This window comes from Microtus oregoni, unplaced genomic scaffold (assembly GCF_018167655.1).
Source record: "Microtus oregoni isolate MIOR12 unplaced genomic scaffold, Mior012 000013F_ref0000133, whole genome shotgun sequence".
NCBI lineage: Eukaryota > Metazoa > Chordata > Mammalia > Rodentia > Cricetidae > Microtus > Microtus oregoni.
The window spans coordinates 11,880,667-11,903,947 of NW_024543072.1; the positions used below are offsets into that span (position 1 = coordinate 11,880,667).

At 39.7% G+C, this 23,281-nt stretch overlaps 1 protein-coding gene across 6 annotated transcripts in view; it reads right to left on the reverse strand.

Annotated features, from left to right (window-relative positions):
• Positions 1-340: 340 nt before the first annotated feature.
• The window catches only part of Bmpr1a (bone morphogenetic protein receptor type 1A), a 113,589-nt gene continuing 90,648 nt past the window's right edge, over positions 341-23,281 (reverse strand). For all 6 annotated transcript variants that reach the window (XM_041662474.1, XM_041662475.1, XM_041662472.1 and 3 more), the window contains 6 exons: positions 21,272-21,416; positions 15,267-15,459; positions 12,438-12,735; positions 5,318-5,493; positions 4,303-4,433; positions 341-4,213 (listed from right to left, as the gene is read on the reverse strand). In XM_041662474.1, the coding sequence (XP_041518408.1) occupies positions 4,088-4,213; positions 4,303-4,433; positions 5,318-5,493; positions 12,438-12,735; positions 15,267-15,459; positions 21,272-21,416 (1,069 nt within the window). In that variant the 3' untranslated portion in view covers positions 341-4,087. The remainder of the gene's footprint in view (positions 4,214-4,302; positions 4,434-5,317; positions 5,494-12,437; positions 12,736-15,266; positions 15,460-21,271; positions 21,417-23,281) is intronic.

The window sequence follows — 23,281 nt, forward strand, 5'->3', positions numbered from 1 at the left end:
ATCCCCTTGCTATAAATAGGTTCATAATCTCTACATATAGGCAAAAACGTATGGCCACTTACCTAGCCACGTTCCGGGTTTCTGGAAGCTGAAATGCACATTCAGGAATGTATATATGTACACGGGCTCACTTATTATAAAATTTCAATAGAGGACTTCTGGTGCACAATAAATCCAAGAACAACATCACAAAACACATCACTGAAGTATACTAAAATAAGATTATTTACTGAAAAATGATACATTGGACATAATCTGTATATAGAACAAAGCAATTAATGGTAAACTTAATAAGGCACCTTTTAAATCAGATTTTGTACAAAATACATTTAGTGTGTTACATATCAAAGATGAATCTATATTTTTGGTGTTTTACAATTGCATATTAAAAATGCCTCCATTTAACCAGTCAATGCCTTATGTACAGTTTCCCTAAGCTATAATATTTTCATTTTATACAATATATACTACATATTAGCTTTTAAGTGGGAAGAACAAAGGTCACTAAAGAGCTTAAATAATCCCACTGAAAGAATACAGAGCACAACCTAAAATTACAGTATTATGTCTAATTCTTTGCAAAAGCCATATTCATAAGCTTTCCTTATGGGATGGTCATTCCTGCAGATTCACACACTTCACCAGAGGAACAAGATCTGCTTGCCTAGTCTCCACCCCCTCACAGCCAGGAGGAGAGCAAACCGTCACTGCTTAATATCTGACTCAATTTGTGTTGTTACCACAAGGGCTACATAACCTTTCTTTCAACATGAATTAAACTTCTGTTGAAATTATCTTAGACATCTGGAGACATTTCAAAACAACGCATATCTGGAAAAGACAAGGTTTTCACTTAGAAAACCTGCCTTGGAAGAGACAATATCCAACAACTTGTATTGGGCCAAATCAGAGATGCATGGTTCTTGAAAAATTACTGTCTTTTTATTCTAAATAAGGAAAAACATCTAAAAAGAAAAAAGGATGGAATAACATTAGAACGAATGGCTGAAACCCAGCACATTCCAGGACAAGAGCTTTACAGGCTGAGAAACGCTTATGGACACGGGAAGGATAACATAACATGCTAAAATACCTTTTGTTACAATATTTCCAGAGAAATCAGTTCTCAGTGCCGCAGAAGCCTCAGACAGTCAAGCTGGGACAAATCTTTACCTGCTCAGTACCCCTGCAACACCTGACCATACAAACCACTCGTGATATCTTCCTGGATCATTTGATATGTATTTAGGTAGTTGGGTTTGGGCTTTTATAATATTATGATTTATAAGGATTGCTGATGTTAGCCATATTTTTAAACTCTAGATTCAAAGTGGGACCAAATGAGTTTGCAGATTTTTACAAGTTATTAATTACTAAAGTTATTAATTACTAACTACATAGTACTTTTTTAACCAGTTGTTTATACTTTTTGTTTTAAATTACACTTATGTGGAGTGCATTATGTGTGTGTGGGGGGGGTGCATGCGGGGGATGCATGCCAAAGAGTGTGTGGATGTCAGAAGACAATTATGGAATAGCTGGTTCTCTCCTTTCGCATGTGACCCAGAGACTACACTGCAGGTGGCAGCTTGGCAGAAGTGCCTTTACCCAAGGAGCCTTCTCACTGACCCCAAGGGCTGATATAGTCTTCAAATATTTCACTGAATTTCCCATATTTTTAAATGCTTTATTTATTATGTATACAGAGTTCTACCTGCATGTATGCTTGCATAGCAGAAGAGGGCACCAGATCTCATTACAGATGGTTGTGAGCCACTATGTGGTTGCTGGGAACTGAACTCAGGATCTCTGGAAGAGCAGCCAGTGCTCTTAACCTCAGAGCCATCTCTCCAGGCTTAAATTTCAAATTTAAGAGTAAGAGGAAGGAGAGGAAAAGAATAAGTTTAATGCAACTTTAGACATTAGGGTTCTACGTACGGCCTATAGCAGCATTTGGCCTTTAAAGAATGTTACTGTTTCTAACGAGTACTGAGAGGCAGTTTGGGAAGGCAGTGACTCCAGTACTCACTATCAGCCTTAGGATTAATTCCTGGTAGCCCCCTGTCCTCAGACCAAGCTAATCAGAAAAGAATCATTATACAGCGGCCTCCACACACCATTTAAGCATGTCTAAGAATGAAGTTTGCCATTCGTTAGGTATATCATCAAGATGTTAATGATTTTTTAAAATATTTATTTATTTATTATGTATACAATATTCTGAAGGCCAGAAGAGGGCGCCAGACCTCTTTACAGATGGTTGTGAGACACCATGTGGTTGCTGGGAATTGAACTCAGGACCTTTGGAAGAGGAGGCAATGCTCTTAACCACTGAGCCATCTCTCCAGCCCAATGTTAATGATTTTTAAGACTTAGTTTATTCAGGCAAAAATATATCCAGGTTAACTTGGCTTAAGTAGTTCAAATTTCCTATGTGTTTTCAGGATTTGGTTACACTAAATGAAACGCATTAAATAGTCAAAGCGAGTCTCAAATTTGTGGAATTTGTGTATTATATTTAGTTATAAATGAATAGATGGACAGCCTCCCATTTAAATTAAAATGGTTGACTATGTTATAATGCAATCATCTTTAATTTATGTTTCAAAGAGACAATGTCACTTGATCCTCTCCTGGCTTGTTTGCGCCGAATAAACATTTAAATAATATAATATCGGCATGTAAGATTTAACCAGAACTGTTCTTTGAGAGAACAAGCCCTCTATTTAAAAAAAAAAAAAAAAAGAAAGCATCATTTTATTTCAGCGGTTCAGTGTATATATGGGTAGTGACCAGATACTGGACACTTCTGCTTGATTCTTTTGTCTTCATAAGTTAGGGATCAGAAACTGTAAAAAGCAAATTTCTAAAGATTTAGATATATAAAATACATTTACCAGTTACTGACAAATTTATATTAGCTGACATCCTTCATAAAAGAATGAGGCAATATCTTAGTGAACTTTTTTGACTAAAGTTTTTAAATGCATGAATTCTGAAATTCACACATGGTTCTACTTTAAAACATTTCCCCATTATGGATAAGATCCATGTGAGCTGTTTGGAACAGAGTTCAGTATGCAAGGAAAATATGGCTAGAAAGACGATTATGTAGGTTTTGAAAATAAAAGCACATTACACACGGTAAACAACTTCCCTTTTTAAGAGATACTGAGAGCAAAGACTTCAGAATTTGACCACAGGCATGCACACTGTTATCAGAATCTGCAAGGCCTTCTCCAGCAAGAGGTGCTTTCTTCCAAAGAATGGTTTAAAGAGGTGAGTTTCAACTCTGGACAGGTGGTGTTTTATATATATATATATATATATATATAAAAATAATAATAATAATAATTACCAAAAAAGAAAACAAAATGGTGATAGAAGAGAAATAGTCCAAATTTATGGACACTTTAAACTCATTTGGCCTTTACAACTGTTATGTTGAAAACAAAGTTGGTGGAGAGGTTATACAGATACAAGGCAGATGACTTCCATGAGATTGGCGAATGTTGATCAGATATTGCATGTTTAACCTGCTAGCCACAATACCCTCCTGCACAATCATACATTCTTTTCTTCTAAGCCCCATGGCAGCAGAGGAATTCTGGTGTACATATCAAGGCATAGTGCACCATCATAAACCAGGTAGTATCCCAAAGAGACCATAATCTGTAGGCTGTTTACAAAGATAGAACGCAAATAGATGTTTTCTCTGAGAGAAGGCAAATATGTCTTTCTCCATCTCTGCTGAGTTCATTAATTTTCTCAAGGCTTTCACAGAAAGCATCACTTTATGGACAGAAGAATGAGTGCCCAGAGTTAGACCAGAGGCTTCTTATCAGGCTTGGAGTCTTGATGTAGTTCATAAAACCTGTAAAACAGTTGTCCTGTCCATGTATAAAGACTGACATGTTTGGAAGTTCAAATCTTGTATTCCGCAGAGTTCTGAAAGTTTATTGTTAGCAGCCTGTGAAGATGTGGCAAAGAGTCTGAAAATCAAGCCAACATCCTATTCCATGCTAACCCACCCATTCCTTGGGTGAAGTTCTTACAGTCTAGATTCTCCCTTACAACTGTATAACTGTCAAATCTTTACATCCTGGGATTCAACCATTTTTGCAAGTGTCTTCTTGATTCTCAAAGCTGTGAGTCTGGAGGCTGGATTATGGGCCCAGCATTCTGACATCAGCTTCAAAACTGCTCGAAGACACTAAAGAAAAAGGCAAAGAGACCGTGGTAAGCATGGGGTAACAGCATTCACTCACTCACCACTTTACAGGGGACTTGGTTCCAACTTACTTCATCACTGTTCCAGCGGTTAGACACGATTGGCCGCAATCGTTTGACACACACAACCTCACGCATATCTTCATAGGATGGGTCACTGGGCACCATGTTGTAATATGGTAATTGGTATTCCTCCACTATTCCTGTGGGGAGTGAGAAGACAGAGTGAGCAGAAACACAGAGGAGGAGTACATAGCAGCTCCCTCAACTACAGAACAAAGAATGAATTCGTACATAAAGAATTATAACCTGGATGGTTCTCTTTTTAAAAGTAAATACGTTTCTATTATTTATGACCCATCATTTTCCCTACCTCTAACAGGGCGAGTCTGTCAACAATGGTATATAGTGTTTCTTTTGGGGGTAGGGCACTTAAGATCTGAGACAAGAGGACTGTGACAAGCCAGTCTGTGCTACAAGCAATGAAACTCTCAAACAACAAACAAACACTAAAGAAAGAAGTAAGATTTTCTTGAAATTTTTGGTGTCAATATCTGTTTACTTGTTTGTCACTCCTAGGAATGTTTCTATTCCTCTCTACTGAAGAGAAAGACTAATCACAACGTGCACACAAGCTCACAAGACAGCCCACTATGGCTCTCATTAAAAAAGGATACAAGGTCAGTCCTTGCCTCTTGTCTGGGAACCTAACAATGAGTCATTCACCACTGAGGCTGTCACCTCCCAGGTGCTAGGAGTAGTTCACCTAACTACATGGAGGCCTCTGATGATAGCCAACAGATGTGAGCAATGACACCACTTTCCACAGTCACAGCTGGCTGGGGAGGGGCTGAGCTGTTGGAGCCTCTCTCGGCACTTCTCCCCTCGGATGACTTTAAGGTATTTTTTCACGGCAATGTATGTGAGGAATCAAGACTAATGAGAGTCTTAGAGTAAATCTAGTGAAACCACAGATTCTGAGAGTGGTCCTGGAAAAACCCCAACATAGGTGACGTATAGACTAGGTAATTATTTTTTTAAATGCGAGCTAAACAAACATAATCAAAAACATGGTTCAAACTCTTACCTCCTGTAATACAACGACGAGCCATTTCCCAAATGATTAAGCCAAAGCTATAGATGTCAGCCATGATGTAGGGCTGGAAATGGTTCTTATTCAGGCTTTCATCCAGCACTTCAGGAGCCATGTAGCGCTTGGTGCCCACCCTGGTGTTCAAGGGTATGTCAACTTCGTTTGTATCACTAGGACAGGAGGACAATGGCCATGTTGAGAGTCAATGATAGTTCATATCTGTACTTTTTTTTCTTTTTGTTTTTTTGAGACAGGGCTTCTCTCTCTATCTCTGGCTGCCCTAGAACTCACAGAGATCTGCTTGCCTCTGCCTCCCTGAGTGCTGGGATTAAAGGCATGCGCCATAATCACCCGGCTCATATCTGTACAGTTTTATAAACATTTTTCTTTCTAAATGTATAAATTCCTATATTCTTTACCATAAATTCTTGGAGCCACATTACAAAATTTAGCACCTTTATAGACTATATATTGCATATTACATAACACCCCCAGTACAGTCTGGAGAGGCTATTCTGGGCCTTAGTACCATGTCTGCCACAAATCACTAACTCTGACTTCTTTACAGTAAGCTGTATTAACACAAGCACTTTTATTTATTTATTTTTTCTCTTCCTCTTTCTCACAAGGATCATTCATGAGTTCGGCCAAGGATCTGTCTCCAAGGAAATTCTACACTTCTCAAAAAGTAACAGCGCTGGTTGAGGAGGTGCTACAGTTCATACAGTGCTTGTCTGTCTAGTATACATGAGACCCTGGTACCACACCATATAAACAGAGCATGGCCTATTATCCTAATATTAAGCACCAATGAGGCAAGGGCAGAATGATCTCAGAAATTCAAGGTCATCCTTGGCTAAATAGCTGGTTCCAGTCCAGCTTGAGCTACATGTGACCCTGTCTTAAGAAAAAGAAAAAGGAGCCGGGCAGTGGTGGCGCACAGCTTTAATCTCAGCACTTGGCAGGCAAAGGCAGACAGATCTCAGTGAGTTCGAGGCCAGTCTGGCCTATAAAGACAGCCAGGACTGTTACACAGAGAAACTCTGTCTCAAAAAACAAAACAAAACAAATACACTATTTCACATAAGGGCAAATAATTCTATCTGAGAAGTATGAAAATAGAAGAGGAATCATTTATTGTTACCATTCTTAGACAATGAGCTTAGCATTGTTTCTCCTCCTTTTTTTGAGACAGAGTTCCTGTGTAGCCCTGGCTGTCCTGGAACTCACTCTCTGGACCAGGCTGGTCTCAAACTCAGAGAGATCCACCTGCTTCTGCCTCCTGCATGCTAGGATTAAACATGTGCGCTACCACTGTCAGGCTGTAAGCTTAGCATTTAAAATACAGAATTATGTTATTTTTCAAGGATCCAATCTACTTAATTATAAGAAAAGTGGTATCCATAAAAAGTCAACCCAGTAAAAAAATGATTTATTAGTTTCCTGGGTTTTGGTTTTTTTTTTTATATGTATTTGTGATCTTTTTTTTTTTTTTTTAAGTTTCCTGGGTTTTGAACTGAATTTTAGACTTAAAGACCTAACTTGTGTCCCTAAAACAAACTTCTAGAACTGTTTTCCAGTAGAGTGGGATACAAAGTGCTATATTTTTTTATAAAACATCTGTGGTGGTTAATCTTTATTGTCATCTTGACTACATTTGTAAGCAACTGAGAAACTAAGAAAGACCTGGAGGTGGGTCTCTGAGCCTGCTTCCAGAGTTGTTTAATGGATGAAGGACAGAGCATCCAGAATGAGGTGGTACCAGTTCACAGGTTAAAATGGAAAAAGGACAAAGCAAGGGACCTCCCCCAATTAGTGCTCAACTCTCTGCTTTTTGATTATAGGTGCAATGTGAGCAGCAACCTCACATTCCCACCATGATGCTTTCCCTTTTATAATGAACACATGAACAAAAGAACCTTTTCTTTCCTTAAAAGCTGTTTCTGTTGGGCTGGCACCATAGCTCAGCCATTAAAGGCTAAAGACAAAAGTGGCTTTTGTCACTTTTTGTCCTAGCAACACAAAACATAAGGACAGGCTCAGTGAGTAAGAGCACTTGTGGCACAAACAAGAGGTCCTGAGTTCAAACCCCTAGCCCCAAGCTGGGTATGTCCATGTTCCCGCCAGTAATCCCACTACTATGGAGGGTGGAGAAGGAATGTTCATTGAGGCTTCCAGTCACCAGCCTAACTTCAGGTTTAATGAGAAACCCTTTCTCAAGGGAATAACAAAATGGTTAAGAAGGGCTATTGGAGATCCTCCTCTGGCTTCTGCATGCGCAGCAGTACATACCACACAAAGAAGGAGGGGTAGGGCTGTCACTGTGATAAACTTGACAGTGTGACTGATATGCCTTTAGTACTGGCCTATGGGAGGAATGTGGAGGAGTTTAGATGTGCATGCTAGAGGCCTGGGAACGATGAGCAGAGTATACCAGGATGTTCTGATAGGAAATAATGCAGAAAGTGGAGGCATGGTTCATGATGCTTTAGGGAACAAGAACTCTACGGAGACCGAGGCTAGAGGCTAGTTATGTTCCATCTTGGCAAGAATAGGGTTGAAATCTTCCTATGTCCTGAAAACTCACGTGAGGATGAATTAAAAGTAATGAATTAAGAACTAAACAGATAACTCAGCTGTTAAAAGCACTTCATGTTTTTCCAGAGGACCTGGGTTTAATTTCCAACATCCACATAGTGGCTCACTACCACCTGTAGCCAACCTTCAGGGATCTGATGCCCTCTTCTGGTCTCTGCAGGAATTGCATGCATGTGATACACAGATATCCATGCATGAAAAATATCTATACAATTAAAAATAAAAAATAAAGACAGTGTGGTGGCACACACTTTAAATCCCAGCATTTGGGAGGCAGAGGCAGGCAGATCTGAATTCAAGGTCAGCCTGGTCTACAGAGTCAATTCCAGGACACAGGAAAACCCTGATTTGAAAAAAAAATATCCACCCCCTTCACAACAATGGACTAAGACTTTTTTTTTTTTAAAGATCTATTTTAATGTGTTCAGGTGTGTGTGTGCTATGTGAGTGCAGGCATCTGCAGATGGCAGTGGATCTCCTGGAGCTGGAGTTTCATGTAACTGTGGGCCTCTCATGAGGGTGCTGGAAACAGCAGTAAATGTTCTTAACTAATGAGCCGTCTCTGACCCCAAGGACTGTGATGTTTGGTGGAGGAAACCTGAAGACAACTTGCAGGAATCAGTTCTTTTCTTCATCATTTGGTGGCAAGTGCCTTTATCCCACTCGGCCATCTCACTGGACCTTACTCACTTATTTTTTAAAGGAGTATAAAACCATTTTACACAATAAAGTTAACAATAAGAATAAGCTAGTAGTAAGAAATTAGATAACATTACAATAGCTCAAAAGTATTTTCCTGGCTTCTGCTAAATCAATACAAATACAAAAAAAGTAGAATCTATATAAAAAGAAAGTTTTGGGGAAGGAGCAAATAGGTCAACAATTTACACTATAATAAAGTTTGCTCACTCATTTATGGCAGGTAAGTCTTAAACTGCCTAACCATATGATTACATTTCCATGAACTGTCTTCACTATTCCACAGTCATAACTTTCTAGTTCACTGATCTGAACTCTGTGTAAAGGATCCTACTTAAGTCAATTAAAACCAGTCTAGTTTCCTGGACTCAGGAAGCTATTGACAGTGATAAAATTTTGTCTTTCAGAGATTGTACAAATAAGTCATTGCATATATGGTACTATATATTTATAAATGTAATACACAGACAGACAGACACACATTTGTGAATTTCCCAATCCAAACTTGCAATTAACTAATAACTACAAAATCATCTATTTAATTAGAAAAGTATGAAAAGCCGGGCGATGGTGGCGCACGCCTTTAATCCCAGCACTCGGGAGGCAGAGGCAGGCGGATCTCTGTGAGTTCGAGACCAGCCTGGTCTACAGAGCTAGTTCCAGGACAGGCTCCAAAGCCACAGAGAAACCCTGTCTCGAAAAACCAAAAAAAAAAAAAAAAAAAAAAGAAAAGAAAAGTATGGTTTTAGGAAAATTTTTTATTTAACCCTGCTTCAAAATGATTCTATAGACAAGATTTTCCCAGTTTGAGCTGCCAAGGCACAGACAGGCTAAGTTCAGCTGTGGCAGAAAAGGTCCAAGCAGACTAAGTGATAAAAAAGCAGAAGAATTCACTGGCATCACCGTGTGGTTCATCAGGAACACCTAATGTAAGTTAAATGGCCAGGGAAGCCTTATCAAGGTTCTTCAAAAAAACATTGCAGCAGTGCTGAATTCCCCAAAATAAGAGAGATCTAGGGAGTTGGAGATGCTAGGACTAGGAATGTCCATTGAAGAAAAGCTCCAAGTATGGAGTAGAGCCAGCCTAAGAGAGAGGCTACATTTATTGCAGGCAGTAAAACAGGATGAATGGAGCTATCCAAGTTCACTGGAGCCCAGATGATGCCATCACAAACACCAGGTACATTTGGTATGAGAGCCTGCTGAACAACAAAAAACCACTTATTGAACTCCTAAGTCATCTCTTCAGTCCCTCAAGTAGTACTTTTCTTTTGTGGTCGTAAATGTGAAACAACCATTCCATTCTTAAACTACATCATAATACACGATAACTGCCTCAAAAGGTACTTGATGTTTTTTGGAGGAGGGAGGAGCTTGAGAAAGGGTTTTCTGTGTAATTTTGGCTGTCCTGGAACTTTCTCTGTAGCCTGATTCTGCCTCCAAGTACTGGGATTAAAGACATGTGCCATACCATCTAGCTCCTGAAATTTTTATAATGCCAACTGTTTCTGGAAAATTGATAATCAAGAGAAACTATCTCCCCACATTTACAGGAGTATAAATTGGCACACGATATTGTTCTGAAGCAGTACTATATGATATGGCACAAGTTAACATGTGAAAACTCCTTCAATAGTCTCCCATCTCTAGAAATCCATTAGGAAAAAAATACTTATGGATGAGGGTACCCCTTCCTGGGAATGCAATCTTGTGCAACCACTTTGGAAATCGGTGTTTCGGTTTCTCAGGAAATTCGGGATCAACCTACCCCTGGACCCAGCAATACCACTCCTGGGAATATACCCAAGAGATGCCGTATCATATGACAAGAGCATTTGTTCAACTATGTTCATAGCAGTATTAATTTGTAATAGCCAGAACCTGGAAACAACCTAGATGCCCTTCAATGGAAGAATGGATGAAGAAAGTATGGAATATCTACACATTAGAGTACTACGCTGCGGTAAAAAACAATGACTTCTCAAATTTTGCATGCAAATGGATGGAAATAGAAAACACTATCCTGAGTGAGGTAACCCAGACCCAAAAAGATGAATATGGGATGTACTCACTCATAATTGGTTTCTAGCCATAAACAAGGGTCACGGAGTCTACAATTGGTGATCCCAAAGAAGCTAAGTAAGAAGGTGAACCAAAGGAAAAACATATAGTTGTCCTCTTGGCTATGGGAAGTAGACAAAATGGCCGGGGAGAAAATTGAGATCTTGGGGGTGGGGTGGGGTGGGGGTAAGGGGAGATGGGGAGAGAAAAGGGAGAAGGGGAGAAGGGGAGAATGGGGGGAACTTGGGGAAAAAGGAGGATTGGGATAAAGGAAGGTTAGATAGGGGAGCACGGAAGCACAATTCTTAGTTAAGGGAGCCATCTTAGAGTTGGCAAGAGACTTGAACCTAGAGTGGCTCCCAGATGCCCAAGCCGAGGTCCCCAGTTAGTTCCTTGGGCAGCTGAGGATAGGGAACCTGAAATGACCCTATCCTATAGCAATACTGACGAATATCTTGCATATCATCATAGAACCTTCATCTGGTGATGGATGGAGATAGAGACAGAGACCCACACTGGAGCACTGGACTGAGCTCCCAAGGTCCCAATGAGGAGCAGAAGGAGGGAGAACATGAGCAAAGAAGTCGGGACCACGAGGGGTGCACCCACCCACTGAGACAGTGGAGCTGATCTATTGGGAGCTCACCAAGGCAAGCTGGACTGTGACTGAAAAAGCATGGGACAAAACCGGACTCTCTGAGCATGGCGAACAATGAGGACTGATGAGAAGCCAAGGACAATGGCACGGGGTTTTGAACCTACGTAATGTGCTGGCTTTGTGGGAGCCTAGCCAGTTTGGATGTTCACCTTCCTAGGAATGGACGGAGAGGGGAGGACCTAGGACTTACCACAGGGCAGGGAACCCTGACTGCTCTTTGGACTGGAGAGGGAGGGGGAGAGGAGTGGGGGGAGGGGGAGAAGGGTGGGAGGAGGGGGAGAAGAGGGAGGGAAATGGGAGGCTGGGAGGAGGTGGAAACTTTTTTTTTTCTCCTTTTCTCAAAAAAAAAAAGAAAAGAAAAAAATACTTATGTAAGTGCTCAAAAGTAGAGTAATATCTATAAATGATTAAAATTCAATAATATTTAGGATAACCTTCCTTTCTTTTTTTGACAGAGTATCTCTGTGTATCCCTGGCTGTCCTAGAACTCACAATTCAGAGATCTGCCCACATTTCCCTCCCGAGTGTTGGGATTAAAGGTGTGCCCACCTTCCCATCCTGGTTTCATAACCCCCCCCCTTTTTTGGAGGGAGGTGTTTCAAGACAGTGTTTCTCTGTGTAACAGCCCAGGCTGTCCTGGAACTTACTTTGTAGACCAGGCTGATTCCGAGATTTGCCTGCCTCTGCCTCCTGAGTGCTGGCGTGCAACTACCACCACACGGTGTCATGATAACCTTGTTTTAATACAGATGAACTGAAGCAAACTTAATGCCCTTTGTTAATTACTTGGGTCACAAGCTACTTATATGTAACATGGACAACTATTTGAAAAAAGAGCAATTACAAGTAAACTGAAATAAAAGCATAAAAAATAGAAAATCAACAATTACATAGAGGCTAAAGATGTGATTTAGTAACAGAGTGTATGTTTAGTATATGTAGGATCCTGGGTTCAATCCCCAATAATCCCCCAGAAAAGTATAGTGAAATATAGCTTTGTTAAAAAACAAAACAAAACAAAAAACAAAGTAACCCTGTGCATAAATACCAGTTAGATATTGAATTAATTTCCAAACATCAAACAAAAAAATCATTTACCTATTGAATTTAACAGCCAGACCCAGGTCAGCAATGCAGCAACTTCCATTTTTCTTAATAAGGATGTTTTTGCTCTTCAGGTCTCGATGAGCAATTGCAGGCTTTCCTTGGGTACCGTAAATTTCTGTGTGGAGGTGGCAGAGACCACAGGCAGCAGAGTAAGCTAACTTGAGTAGGGCTCTGGTGTCTAGTGTGGCACATTTCAGGAAGTCATAGAGAGATCCATTTTCGTGGTAATCAGTAATCAAATACAGCTGAGTCCAGGAGCCAGTGCCTTTAATGTCTGCAGCTATAAAACCTGTTTAGTTAATGAGGGTAAAGGGTTAGCTGTCAGCAGAGGTGCTAGGCAGTTACAGATGCACATTCAGGATACTGGAAACGAACTACTTATTTTGTACAGATAGTACTTTCCTAATTTGACCCGCAAAATGTTTTGAATGTGTAACAAACAAACAAAAAACCCATTTCCTATGTCACTACATTTTTACAAATTTACAGTATTTTTTGCCGGGCGGTGGTGGCGCACACATTTAATCCCAGCACTCAGGAGGCAAAGGCAGGTGCATCTCTGAGTTCGAGACTAGCCTGGTCTACAGAGCGAGTTCCAAAACAGGTTCCACAGGGAAACCCTGCCTCGAAAACCCAAAAAAACAAATTTAGAGTATTCTTAAATTTATGTATGTATTATGTGTGTTCGTGGAGGACAAAGTCAGGGGTGTCATATTCTCTAGAGCTGAAGTGATGGGCAACTGTAAGCTTCCTAATGTGGGTGCAGGGAATCGAACTGAGGTCCTTTGCAAGAACAGTATGTGCTCTTAGCCACCGAGCCATCTCTCCAGTCCATATTTACAGTATTTTTAAAGACAGGGTTTTGCTATGCAGTCCAGGCTATATCTAAACTTGTGATCAAACTCAGTCTCTTGAGTGTTGAGATTATATGCCTGTGCCAGGACATACAGCTAGCTAATTATGATAATCCTAACATTAATCAAAACAGTGATAATAATGACTAAGAAAAAGAAGTCATGTATTACACAATAACTTAAATGATGTTCTTGTGAGATGGCTCTTTACCTGGGAGTGGCAGCACACACTTGTAATTCCAGTATTCAGGAGACAGAGGGAGAAGGACTGCACAAACTGAGTAAGACTGCAAAGACAACAAAAACAAAACCCCACCCCTGAACACCCAAAATAAAAGTTTCTATTTCAAGTTGAAAAACAGATACTTTAAGTTACATGGGAAACAGAATCTTTATAGGTGGAATTATATTTACATGAAGCCATGCAAGATATAGATGGCCCAAATTAGCTAATGAGTGTCCTGTATGATGGAAATGTGGTCACAGCACACATAGAAGATCGCATGAAATACAGAAAGGAAGGTTGTCTGTTGTGGAATATTAGTTGAAAATGTGTTACATATGTTTATGCTGTGGAACATTTGTTTAATGATACAAAGATGTGTAACATTCTTTCATGTTGCATAAGTAAATAAATAAATAAATAAATAAATAAATAAATAGCTGGTTAGGAATAAGCAAAGCTAAAGCTAAGGTTGGGCATTCATAAGAATAAGCTTCCATGTATTTATTTAGGAGCTGGGTGGTGGGACCCCAATGAGCCAAAGAGTGAAAAACAACCAAATAGTCAAAGAACACTAACGACTGGCAGTCAGGAAGAAACCCCAGATAGGCAAGGCCCTGCCATCAGCTTGATTTTTAAAATTCTGGATCCTAAAATTAAAGGGGATAATCTAATCAGCTGTTTTCTTTCTCTGTGTGTGTACACATGTGCATACATGTATACATGTGAGTATAGTGCCTTTAGGTCAGGGAACTGCCTTACATGTTGTTTCCTATTGGCCCAGAACTTAGACCCAAGCGCTGGGTCAGAGTGCTCCGGGGATCCACCTGTCTCCTCTACCTCCATCCTTCACCATCACTGATTACGAGCTTGGACTATAACACACTTAGCTCTTTAAGTGGCTTCTGAACTCAGGTTTCTGCTTATTAGGCAACCCCTTCTTCACAAGTGGGCTATCGCCTCACACTGCTTCTGGTGTTTTCTTTTTTGATTTTTTTTTTCTCTTCTTTTTTGAGGGGTAATTTTAGAGACAGGGTTTCTCGGTATAGTACTGGCTGTCCTGAAACTCTGTAAACCAGGCTAGCCTTGAACTCAAGAAATCTATCTGCCATTTAAACATGGGATTAAATGTTTGGGCCAACACACCTGGCCATACTTCTAATGTTTTAAGCCACTCAGTTTGTGATAACAGTTTACACGACTAATAGGAAAGGAACATAAATGTCAGCGCTTGGCAATGGGCAAAGCACTTTACAAAATAAGAGACAGTAAAATGGCAGCTGAAAAGAAAACACAGGAAAACAAGATCTGTTTATACACTTTACTGATCAGAGACCTACATTACTTCACTACTATATAAAATGAGGTAGTGAGAGGAACATATACTGGGCACAGAAAATACAGTGAAGCCACACACTGGGTTCTTGTGCTGACAAAAGCTAAAGGCAGATGCAGTTAAAGTTACCCTAGAAAAAGCATTCACTGATGCTCTCTACGAAAGACTTGCTTCCATTATTATGTACATTCAACAAACCAGTTTTAATTATCCTTTAGAAACTCAATGCTGTTTAGAGTAATGAAAAGCTTTTTTGGCATTCAAGATAGTGTTCTGATTCACTAAGAATTCTACTGGGTTTCTTTTAGTTATACAAACATTTGAATCCACATGCACATGGCAGATTCTCCCCTGTACCGAAACACCCCCGCCACAATGAGAAACTTACTAAAGCGAAGGAAACTCACCAAGTATATTTTCATGACGCATTAACACCGTCTGGTAGATTTCCGTTTCTCTAAACCAGCTAGCTTCTTCAGTGGTAAAAAACACTTTGACTGCCACTTTCTCGCCACGCCATTTACCCATCCACACTTCTCCATATCGGCCTTTACCAACCTGCCGAACCATCTGAATCTGTTTGGCAATAGTTCGCTGAACCTACACAGGAAAGAAAAAGGACAGTATTTTGAGCTCTTTATGCAAAGAATCTATTAAGACTGACCAATCTATTAACAATCTATTAAGCTGTGATATGTCATGCCATTAAAAAAAACTGGCATATCCAAATAACTCCAATGTAAACACACTAACCTCAATGTTTAAACTATAGTATTTAAAGGCAGCAATGAACAATGTATTCTGAAATCACACACAGTCCCCCCTGAGAAATCTCCTTCCCCACAGACTTTGGTTTTGGTTATGTGACTTCTTTTAGGCAACAGAATAGCAAGTATGTGACCAGCAGACTTCACAGAGGCTTGTGTATCACAGCTTGCCCTTTCCTTTCTGCTCCTGGGAACCCTGCCTCCCAAAGAGAGAACCATGTCAACTGTCAATCCTAGGCACAAGCTATACAGCTTATCAGTATCTGGGCAAGTCTCGAAATCAAACTTCCCAACAAATTCAGTCATGAGAAATAAATATTTTTGGTTTCCAGTCACTGAGTTCAGGGTGATCTACTATACAAAATCTAAAAATTAAACCCCTCACCTCAATCTCTAAGATCCTAGATGATCTGACCCAGCTCCAGCTTTCACTATTTACCTACACTTCCCTTATTCCAACTTTTCTTTTTTTAATTCAATTTTTTTTTCCAGTATAGAGTATTTTGCTCATTCTTTCCCCTCTTCAAATACCTCCCAGAGGCTAGAGGTGGGGCTATGTGTCTAATTCCCCTTCTCAACACTGGGATTTTGTCTTATTTGGAGCTGTGCATGTTACCACAGTTTCTGAGTTCATATGTGTATTGGTCCTGTGGTGTCTGGAAGACACTGTTTCCTTGGAGTCATGCACCATCTCTGGCTCTTACAATCTTTGAATGTGAGGGTGATCTGGCTATGACATCTATCACGCTGTTGACTGCTAGGGTTGATTCAGCTGGCCTGAACAGCCAGTCAGATATCCTCTTCCTCTTTCAACACTCCATGTGGATCCCACTCAAAACTTCCCAAAGATAGAGAAATTAATTGTTTTCAGTGAAGGGTATAGAAGTAGCTTTGCTCCCCCACTGGAACCTCCAAACAAATAAATTCTCAAGCTCCATTCTAACTTTTTATAATTCACTCATTTATTCCTTTCACAGGCTCTTGCTGAAGGTCCAATTTTCTGTATAGTGCTGTTTGTCTCTCTGTCTCTCTCATACTCATTTATTGGCTGTATCGATCAGAATTACAATTTTGTTTTTTTATATACCTTTGCTTGAATCCTATTCCTGACTCATAGTAATTGGGAATAATATGTGAAGTACATATGTACTTTATTTTTTCATTTTCAGATTACTAGTAATTTTAAATGAATAAGAACGTGCTCTTCTGGATGGAAGTGTGTCTGAGGCGGGATCTATGCAAAGCTGAACTAGTTTATATCGTAAATCACTTAGCATAGAATCTTTCTGAAATACTTTAAGGTCAGAATTATTCAAGTATAATTTATATATAAAATAAAATGTACATTTTAAAAATTGAGCGGCAGCTAGGTGGTAGCGGCACACGCCTTTAATCCCAGCACTTGGGATGCAGAGGCAGGTGAATCCCTGTGAGTTCGAGGCCAGCCTGGTCTATAGTAAGAGCTAGTTTCAGGACACCTAGGACTGTTACACAGGAAAACCCTGTCTCGAAAAACCACCAAAAACAAACAAAAAAAAGGGGGGGGGGGAATGAGCAGCAAATTCTGATAAATGCCTAGTCATCTAATTACCAAAACCTCATTTAAGACTTAAGAATATTTCCATTGCTTAAAACAATTCCTCTTTTCATAATTAATTCCTTCCTGCTTACTGGCATTGCTTACCTGTTTTGTTCCTGCCTTTAGTGAGTCATATAAGTAGACACATTATGTAGTTTTCTGTAGCTGGCTTTTTTTTTTTTCCTAAACACAAAATACCTTTGAAATCCATCTCTGTTGTTAGTGATTTGTTTCTCAACACTGATGAATGTGTCATAGTTTGTTTATCCATTTGCCAATTTGGTAAGCTTTTAGGTTATTTCTAATTTAATTATTTATTAAACTATATTTACTATGAACAGTCACCTTCAGGTCTTTTGTGTAAACAAATTTTTTGTATCTATAGGGCTAAAAGCAGAAGAACTGTTTTATTGTATACACACCCAGCACTCGGGAGACAGATGCAAGTGGATCTCTGAGTTTGAGGCTAACCTCATCTACAGATTTGAGTTCCATTCCAGGACTACATGAAAAACTGTCTCAAAAAAACAAAAATAAATATAAAAAGTAAAGTATATGCTTGTTAGTAAACTCCCATGATGTGGGAGTAATTTCTTATTAATAAAGAAACTGCCTAGACCCATTTGATAGGCCAACCCTTAGGTAGGCGGAGTAAACAGAAGGGAATGCTGGGAGAAAGAAGCTGAGTCAGGGAGTCGCCATGATTCTCCCACTCCAGACAGATGCAGGTTAAGATCATTCCTGGTAAGCCAGCTCGTGGGCTACACAGATTAATAGAAATGGGTTAGATCAATATGTAAAAGCTAGCCAATAAGAAACTGAAACTAATGGGTCAGGCAGTGTTTAAAAGAATACAGTTTCCGTGTAATTATTTTGGGTAAAGCTAGCCGGGTGGCGGGACACAGCCTGCCGCTCCGTACTTCAACACTCCCAACTATTTTCAAATGCCTTATTATTTTGCATTTAATCCGCTATCTGTGAAAATTCAAGTTAATCTCTAGCACAGCAGAGCCCTGATGAATGTGACCTGCACACCCTTCACGATGCAGGTGTGCTTGGTTTTTTTTGTTTTTTTTTTTTTTTTTTTTTTTCAAGACAGGGTTTCTCTGTGGCTTTGGAACCTGTCCTGGAACTAGCTCTGTAGACCAGGCTGGTCTCGAACTCACAGAGATCCGCCTGCCTCTGCCTCCCGAGTGCTGGGATTAAAGGCGTGCGCCACCACCGCCCGGCGCAGGTGTGCTTGTTTATCTGCCGTTTTCTTAACCTTAGGGAAGCATCTATTCAAATCTTTTGTCCATCTAAAAAATTTGGCTGTCTTATTATGGAGCTTTTACATTTCTTTGAATGTCCGTGTACTTATCAAATGTATTTTATTAGCACCTCACTCGTCTTTTAACTTTCATCCTTTTTTGTTGTTCCTGGCTTTGGTTTTTGGAAGAGGGTTTCCCTGCGCAGCCCTGGCAGTCCTTGAATTCACAGTGATTTTTAAAAAAATTCTTTTGGAGGTTTTTCTAGTTTAACTTTTACATTTAGATCTATCCTCCATTTCAACTTAATTTTGTACACCAACTGAGGTACTGGAACACATTCATTTTGCAACAAATGGATACCTGAGGTTTTATTCCCTGCAACATCTATTTAATAGACAACCAGTTCAACACTGAATTACTTCAGTACTTTAAACAAATAATGGCCTCATGTAACCTTTTATAATGAAATCTTTTTAAAAAAAAATCATTGAGCACCCCTGCTGGTTGTGCCAGAAGCCAGCCAGCACTTAGGAGACAGAGGCAGGTGGATCTTTGTGAGTTCAAAGTCAGTCTGGTCGGCAGCGTGAGTTCCAGGACAGACAGGACTACACAGAGAAACCCTATCTCAAAAAGCGCCCCCCACCAAAACCAAAACAACAAAAACAAAAAATCCCAACAAACAAATAATCAATCAATCAATCAATCAGGGTATGAAGGCACACACCTTCAATTCCAGCACTCCTAGGCATAGGCATGCAGATCTCTATGAATCCAAGGTGATCCAGGTCTTCATAGATAATCCCCCAAAACAACAAATAACAATAAAATCAACTGATTGGACTGGAGGGATGGCTCAGTGGTTAAGAGCACTGGCTGCTCTTCTCAAGTGTCCAGGTTCGATTCCCAGCACTTAAGAGTGACCCACAATAATCTTTAACTCTAGTTTCAGGGGATCGAACACCTTCTTCTGGCCTCTTTGAGTACACAGGTACACAAACAGATATGCAGGCAAAAAATCCCATGTACATAAATTCTTGTACAAGTGCATCCCTTTGTAGGCTGTGCTCTGTCCATTGAGTACACGGCACTAATTAGTGCAGCTTTCTAAGTAAGCTGAGAAGTCATGTAAGTTAGTCCTGCACTCTTTTCTAACAACTCAGCTCATCGAGTTCTTTGTATTTTTATAAATCTGTCTGTCCATTTCTGTAAAAATTTGCTCTGATTTCTGTTTGGATTGAAATGAACAACATGGGGCTGGAGAGATGGCTCAGAAGTTAAGAGCACTGGCTGCTCTTCCGACGGTACTGAGTTCAATCCCAGAAACGACATGGTGGCTCCGCACCATCTATAATGAGATCTGGTGCTCTCTTCTGGTGTGCAGGCATACATGTGGGCAGAACACTGTATTCATAATAAATAAATCTAAAAAAAATACACACACACACACATACACACACGAATATAGCCTCTGGGAGATGGTGGTACATGCCTTTAAAAAAAAAAAAGGAAGGAAGGAAACAAAGTTTCCATGTGAGGCAACCTGACATCCTAGTAGTGCTGCCTTCAATTCATAAACAGGTTATACAGGGGCTGGAGACATGGCTCAGAGGTTAAGAGCACTGGCTGCTCTTCCAGAGGACTCGGTGTTCAATTCCCAGCAAACACATGGTGGCATACAACCATTCATAATGAGATTTGATGCCCTCTTCTGGCCTGCAGGCATATATGCAGGCAGAACACTATATATAATAAATAAATTAATTAAAATAAAAACAAACAGGTTATACAACTCCATCTATTTAAGTCTTAAGAATATTTAAGAATATTTAATTTCAATGATACCCCGACTGGAATAAATGCTTCATCCTATCCCAAAGCATGGGTTGTAATGACTTCTACTTGGGAAGCTCTTACAATGTCTTTTTAAAAGTAGAAAACTTGCCAGGTAGTGATGGTGCACGCCTTTAATTCTACTTGGGAAGCAGAGACAGGTGGATTTCTGTGAGTTTGAGGCCAGCCTGGTTTACAGAGCGAATTCTAGGACAGAGTCTAAAGCTACACAGAGAAACCCTGTTTTGAAAAACCAAAAAAGAAACAATCTACTTCAAAGAATTTTAAGAATATCAATTAATTCAATACTTCAATAACTAATAACTTCTAGTATATAAAATTTGTGATGTACATATTTGCCTAAGATTATTTCAAACATGTTTCATGCTTTTTGATATTACTTCAAATGATACTACTTCTTAACTTTCAATTTCTAGACATGTTGCCATGATATATAAAATCAGTAAAACTGCAATCATGACTTTGAATTCTGCAAACTGACAAGTGTAGGTTGCAGTAAGTTTATTTGTACCAGTCTTGGGTTTTTCCCCATCATCATACTATCTGCATACAGCTATCTTTACTCTCACCTTTGTAATTCTACCACAGACTACTTTAGACATATTTTTAAATTGTCATTAAGTATTTCTTTCAACTAATGCTATTAAACAGTTAAAAAAAACCTACCCAAAAATGTAGTGTTGTGATTAGGAGGGTTGCAGAATGCTGTTCTCCATCCCTGAAGCTGATTATCTGCATCCATCCATCCATCCGTTTGTCCGTCAGTCCGTCCACCTGCCTGCCCACCCATTCATCAGAATTATCTGTAACCTTTTTTAGACCTAAACGTTATACTCCCCTCAGCCAATTAGCCTAAACTTAACTCTCATTTCTTTTAGTTGGTCACTAACTAAGATGTCCACTTACCCATGATGTCACATCTGTATCCATACACCATTTACATCTGTAAAATGCTTTTAGCTTACCAATAAAGGTAGTCCAGATCCACTACCAGAGCTTTGTGACTGGTCAATCAGGTCTTTCAAGGATTCTCCTACTGGAATAAATGCTTCATCCTGTTCCAGATCACGGTTGTAACGGCCTCTGCTTGAGATGCTCTTACAGTAATGTCTTTAAAAAAAAAAAAAGTTGGAAACAATCTACATTAAAATTGGAACACTCTGATACTCTGAGCCTTGAGACCTGCCATCATTCCTTCAGGCAGAATCATAGCCTAATAAATCTTTATCACAGGAAAAAAATTCTGTTATAATTTACTAGAAATGGGAGTTAGAGGTAGAATGCTGTGTGTCATGCTAACATGAAGAGATAGTCACAGTCTATTAGCACGAGAACACACACACAACAGAGTGTGAAGGCATACATCTCTAACCCTTCACTTGGGAGGCAGAAGGAATGGGAGTTTAAGGCAGCTTGGGCTACAGAGCCGAGCTTGGACTATGAAGTGAGGTCTTGTTTAAAAAATATCAACACATATACCTCCCCACACCCAAAAGGCCAAATGTGGTAGCACTAGGAAGAGTTAGGCAAGAGGATCCTGAATTCAAAGGCAACCTAAGCTACATGGTGAAACTCTATCCCCAAAACCAAAGATAAACAAAACCCCCAAATGACTGCCTTCCGCCAGCATGTAACATGGTATCATAGCTGTAAAAAAATATTTAAATTATAAATTTTAACAGTGTCTTTAAAAAATATGAAAGGATATTCAGCACAGAAAGTTACTAATTGTTTATATCTACAAACACACATACTCTTAAAACTATAACTGTATCTTTGTGCTAAAACTGTATGTGCCCTTAAACTAAGACTGGACTGATATGGGCAGGTTGAGCTCAATGAGTTCAATGCCAGCCAGGTCTACATAGCAAGCTCTAGGACAGTAAAAGCTATAATCTGCACTTTTCCAGCTGCACTGACATTTTCCTTTGGTGCTACTGTTAAGATCATGGGCTGTTCTTTCAGAGGACCTGAGTTCAAATCCCAGTAGTCACTTGGTAGCTAAAACCCCTTTTGGCCTCCGAGGACACTAAACACATGTGGGGTACTGATATACATGAAAGCAGAACACTCACACACATAAAACGAAAGTAAAAAAATTTTTTAAAAATTTTCTTTTTATAACCAGTTTTGAGCAATGTACTTTGTATTTCTCTTCATATTTTTGGTATCTTTATGAGCTTACTAAAATTTTTAGATTAATAATTTTCTGGTTTTCATTTAAATTTGAAAAATCCCAGCCAGGCAGTGGTGCTGCACACCTTTAATTCCAGCACTCAGGAGGAAGAGTGAGGCAAATCTATAAGAGTTCGAGGCCAGCCTGGTCTACAAATAAGAGTTCTAGGACAGTCAGGTTTACAGAGCAAGTTTCAGGACAGGCTCCAAAACAAAACAAAACAAAACAAAAACACACATACACACACGGAAGAGAGAGGAAAATCCCTGGTCATTATTTTTTAAACATTTTCTTCCTGTCCCGTCCCCTCCACCGAGGATTCTGATTATAACTGTAGTTGACCATGTCTCATACAAAATTCTTTCAGAGCTGAGGAAACAATGTGCAGAGTACTTGCCGTGCAAGTGTAAAGACACAAGTTCAAATCCTCAGAACACATACAAAGTTGGGTGATGCCATATCTGTATGTAATTCCAGGTCCACACATGGAGATGGGAAGCAGAGACAGAGGGATTCCAGGAATCTCATGGGCCAGCTAGCCTGTAGCTGCACAGCTGTGTGCAGCACTGTACAGGAGGCACGAAGTTTCCACGAGCATGTTGCAGCACATGCACATACACAAATTCTTTCAAACAGCTTCTACTCTCATGCTCCCATATCCACTTAGCTCTTAAGTGAAATCTAATTTGCCATTTTCTTACCCATTCACAATGATATTCAAGGTATTTGAATCTAATTCCCTCAAGTTTCATTTGGATCTTTTAAAAAAGTCCTCCCATGTTTCTACTTAAATTACTGT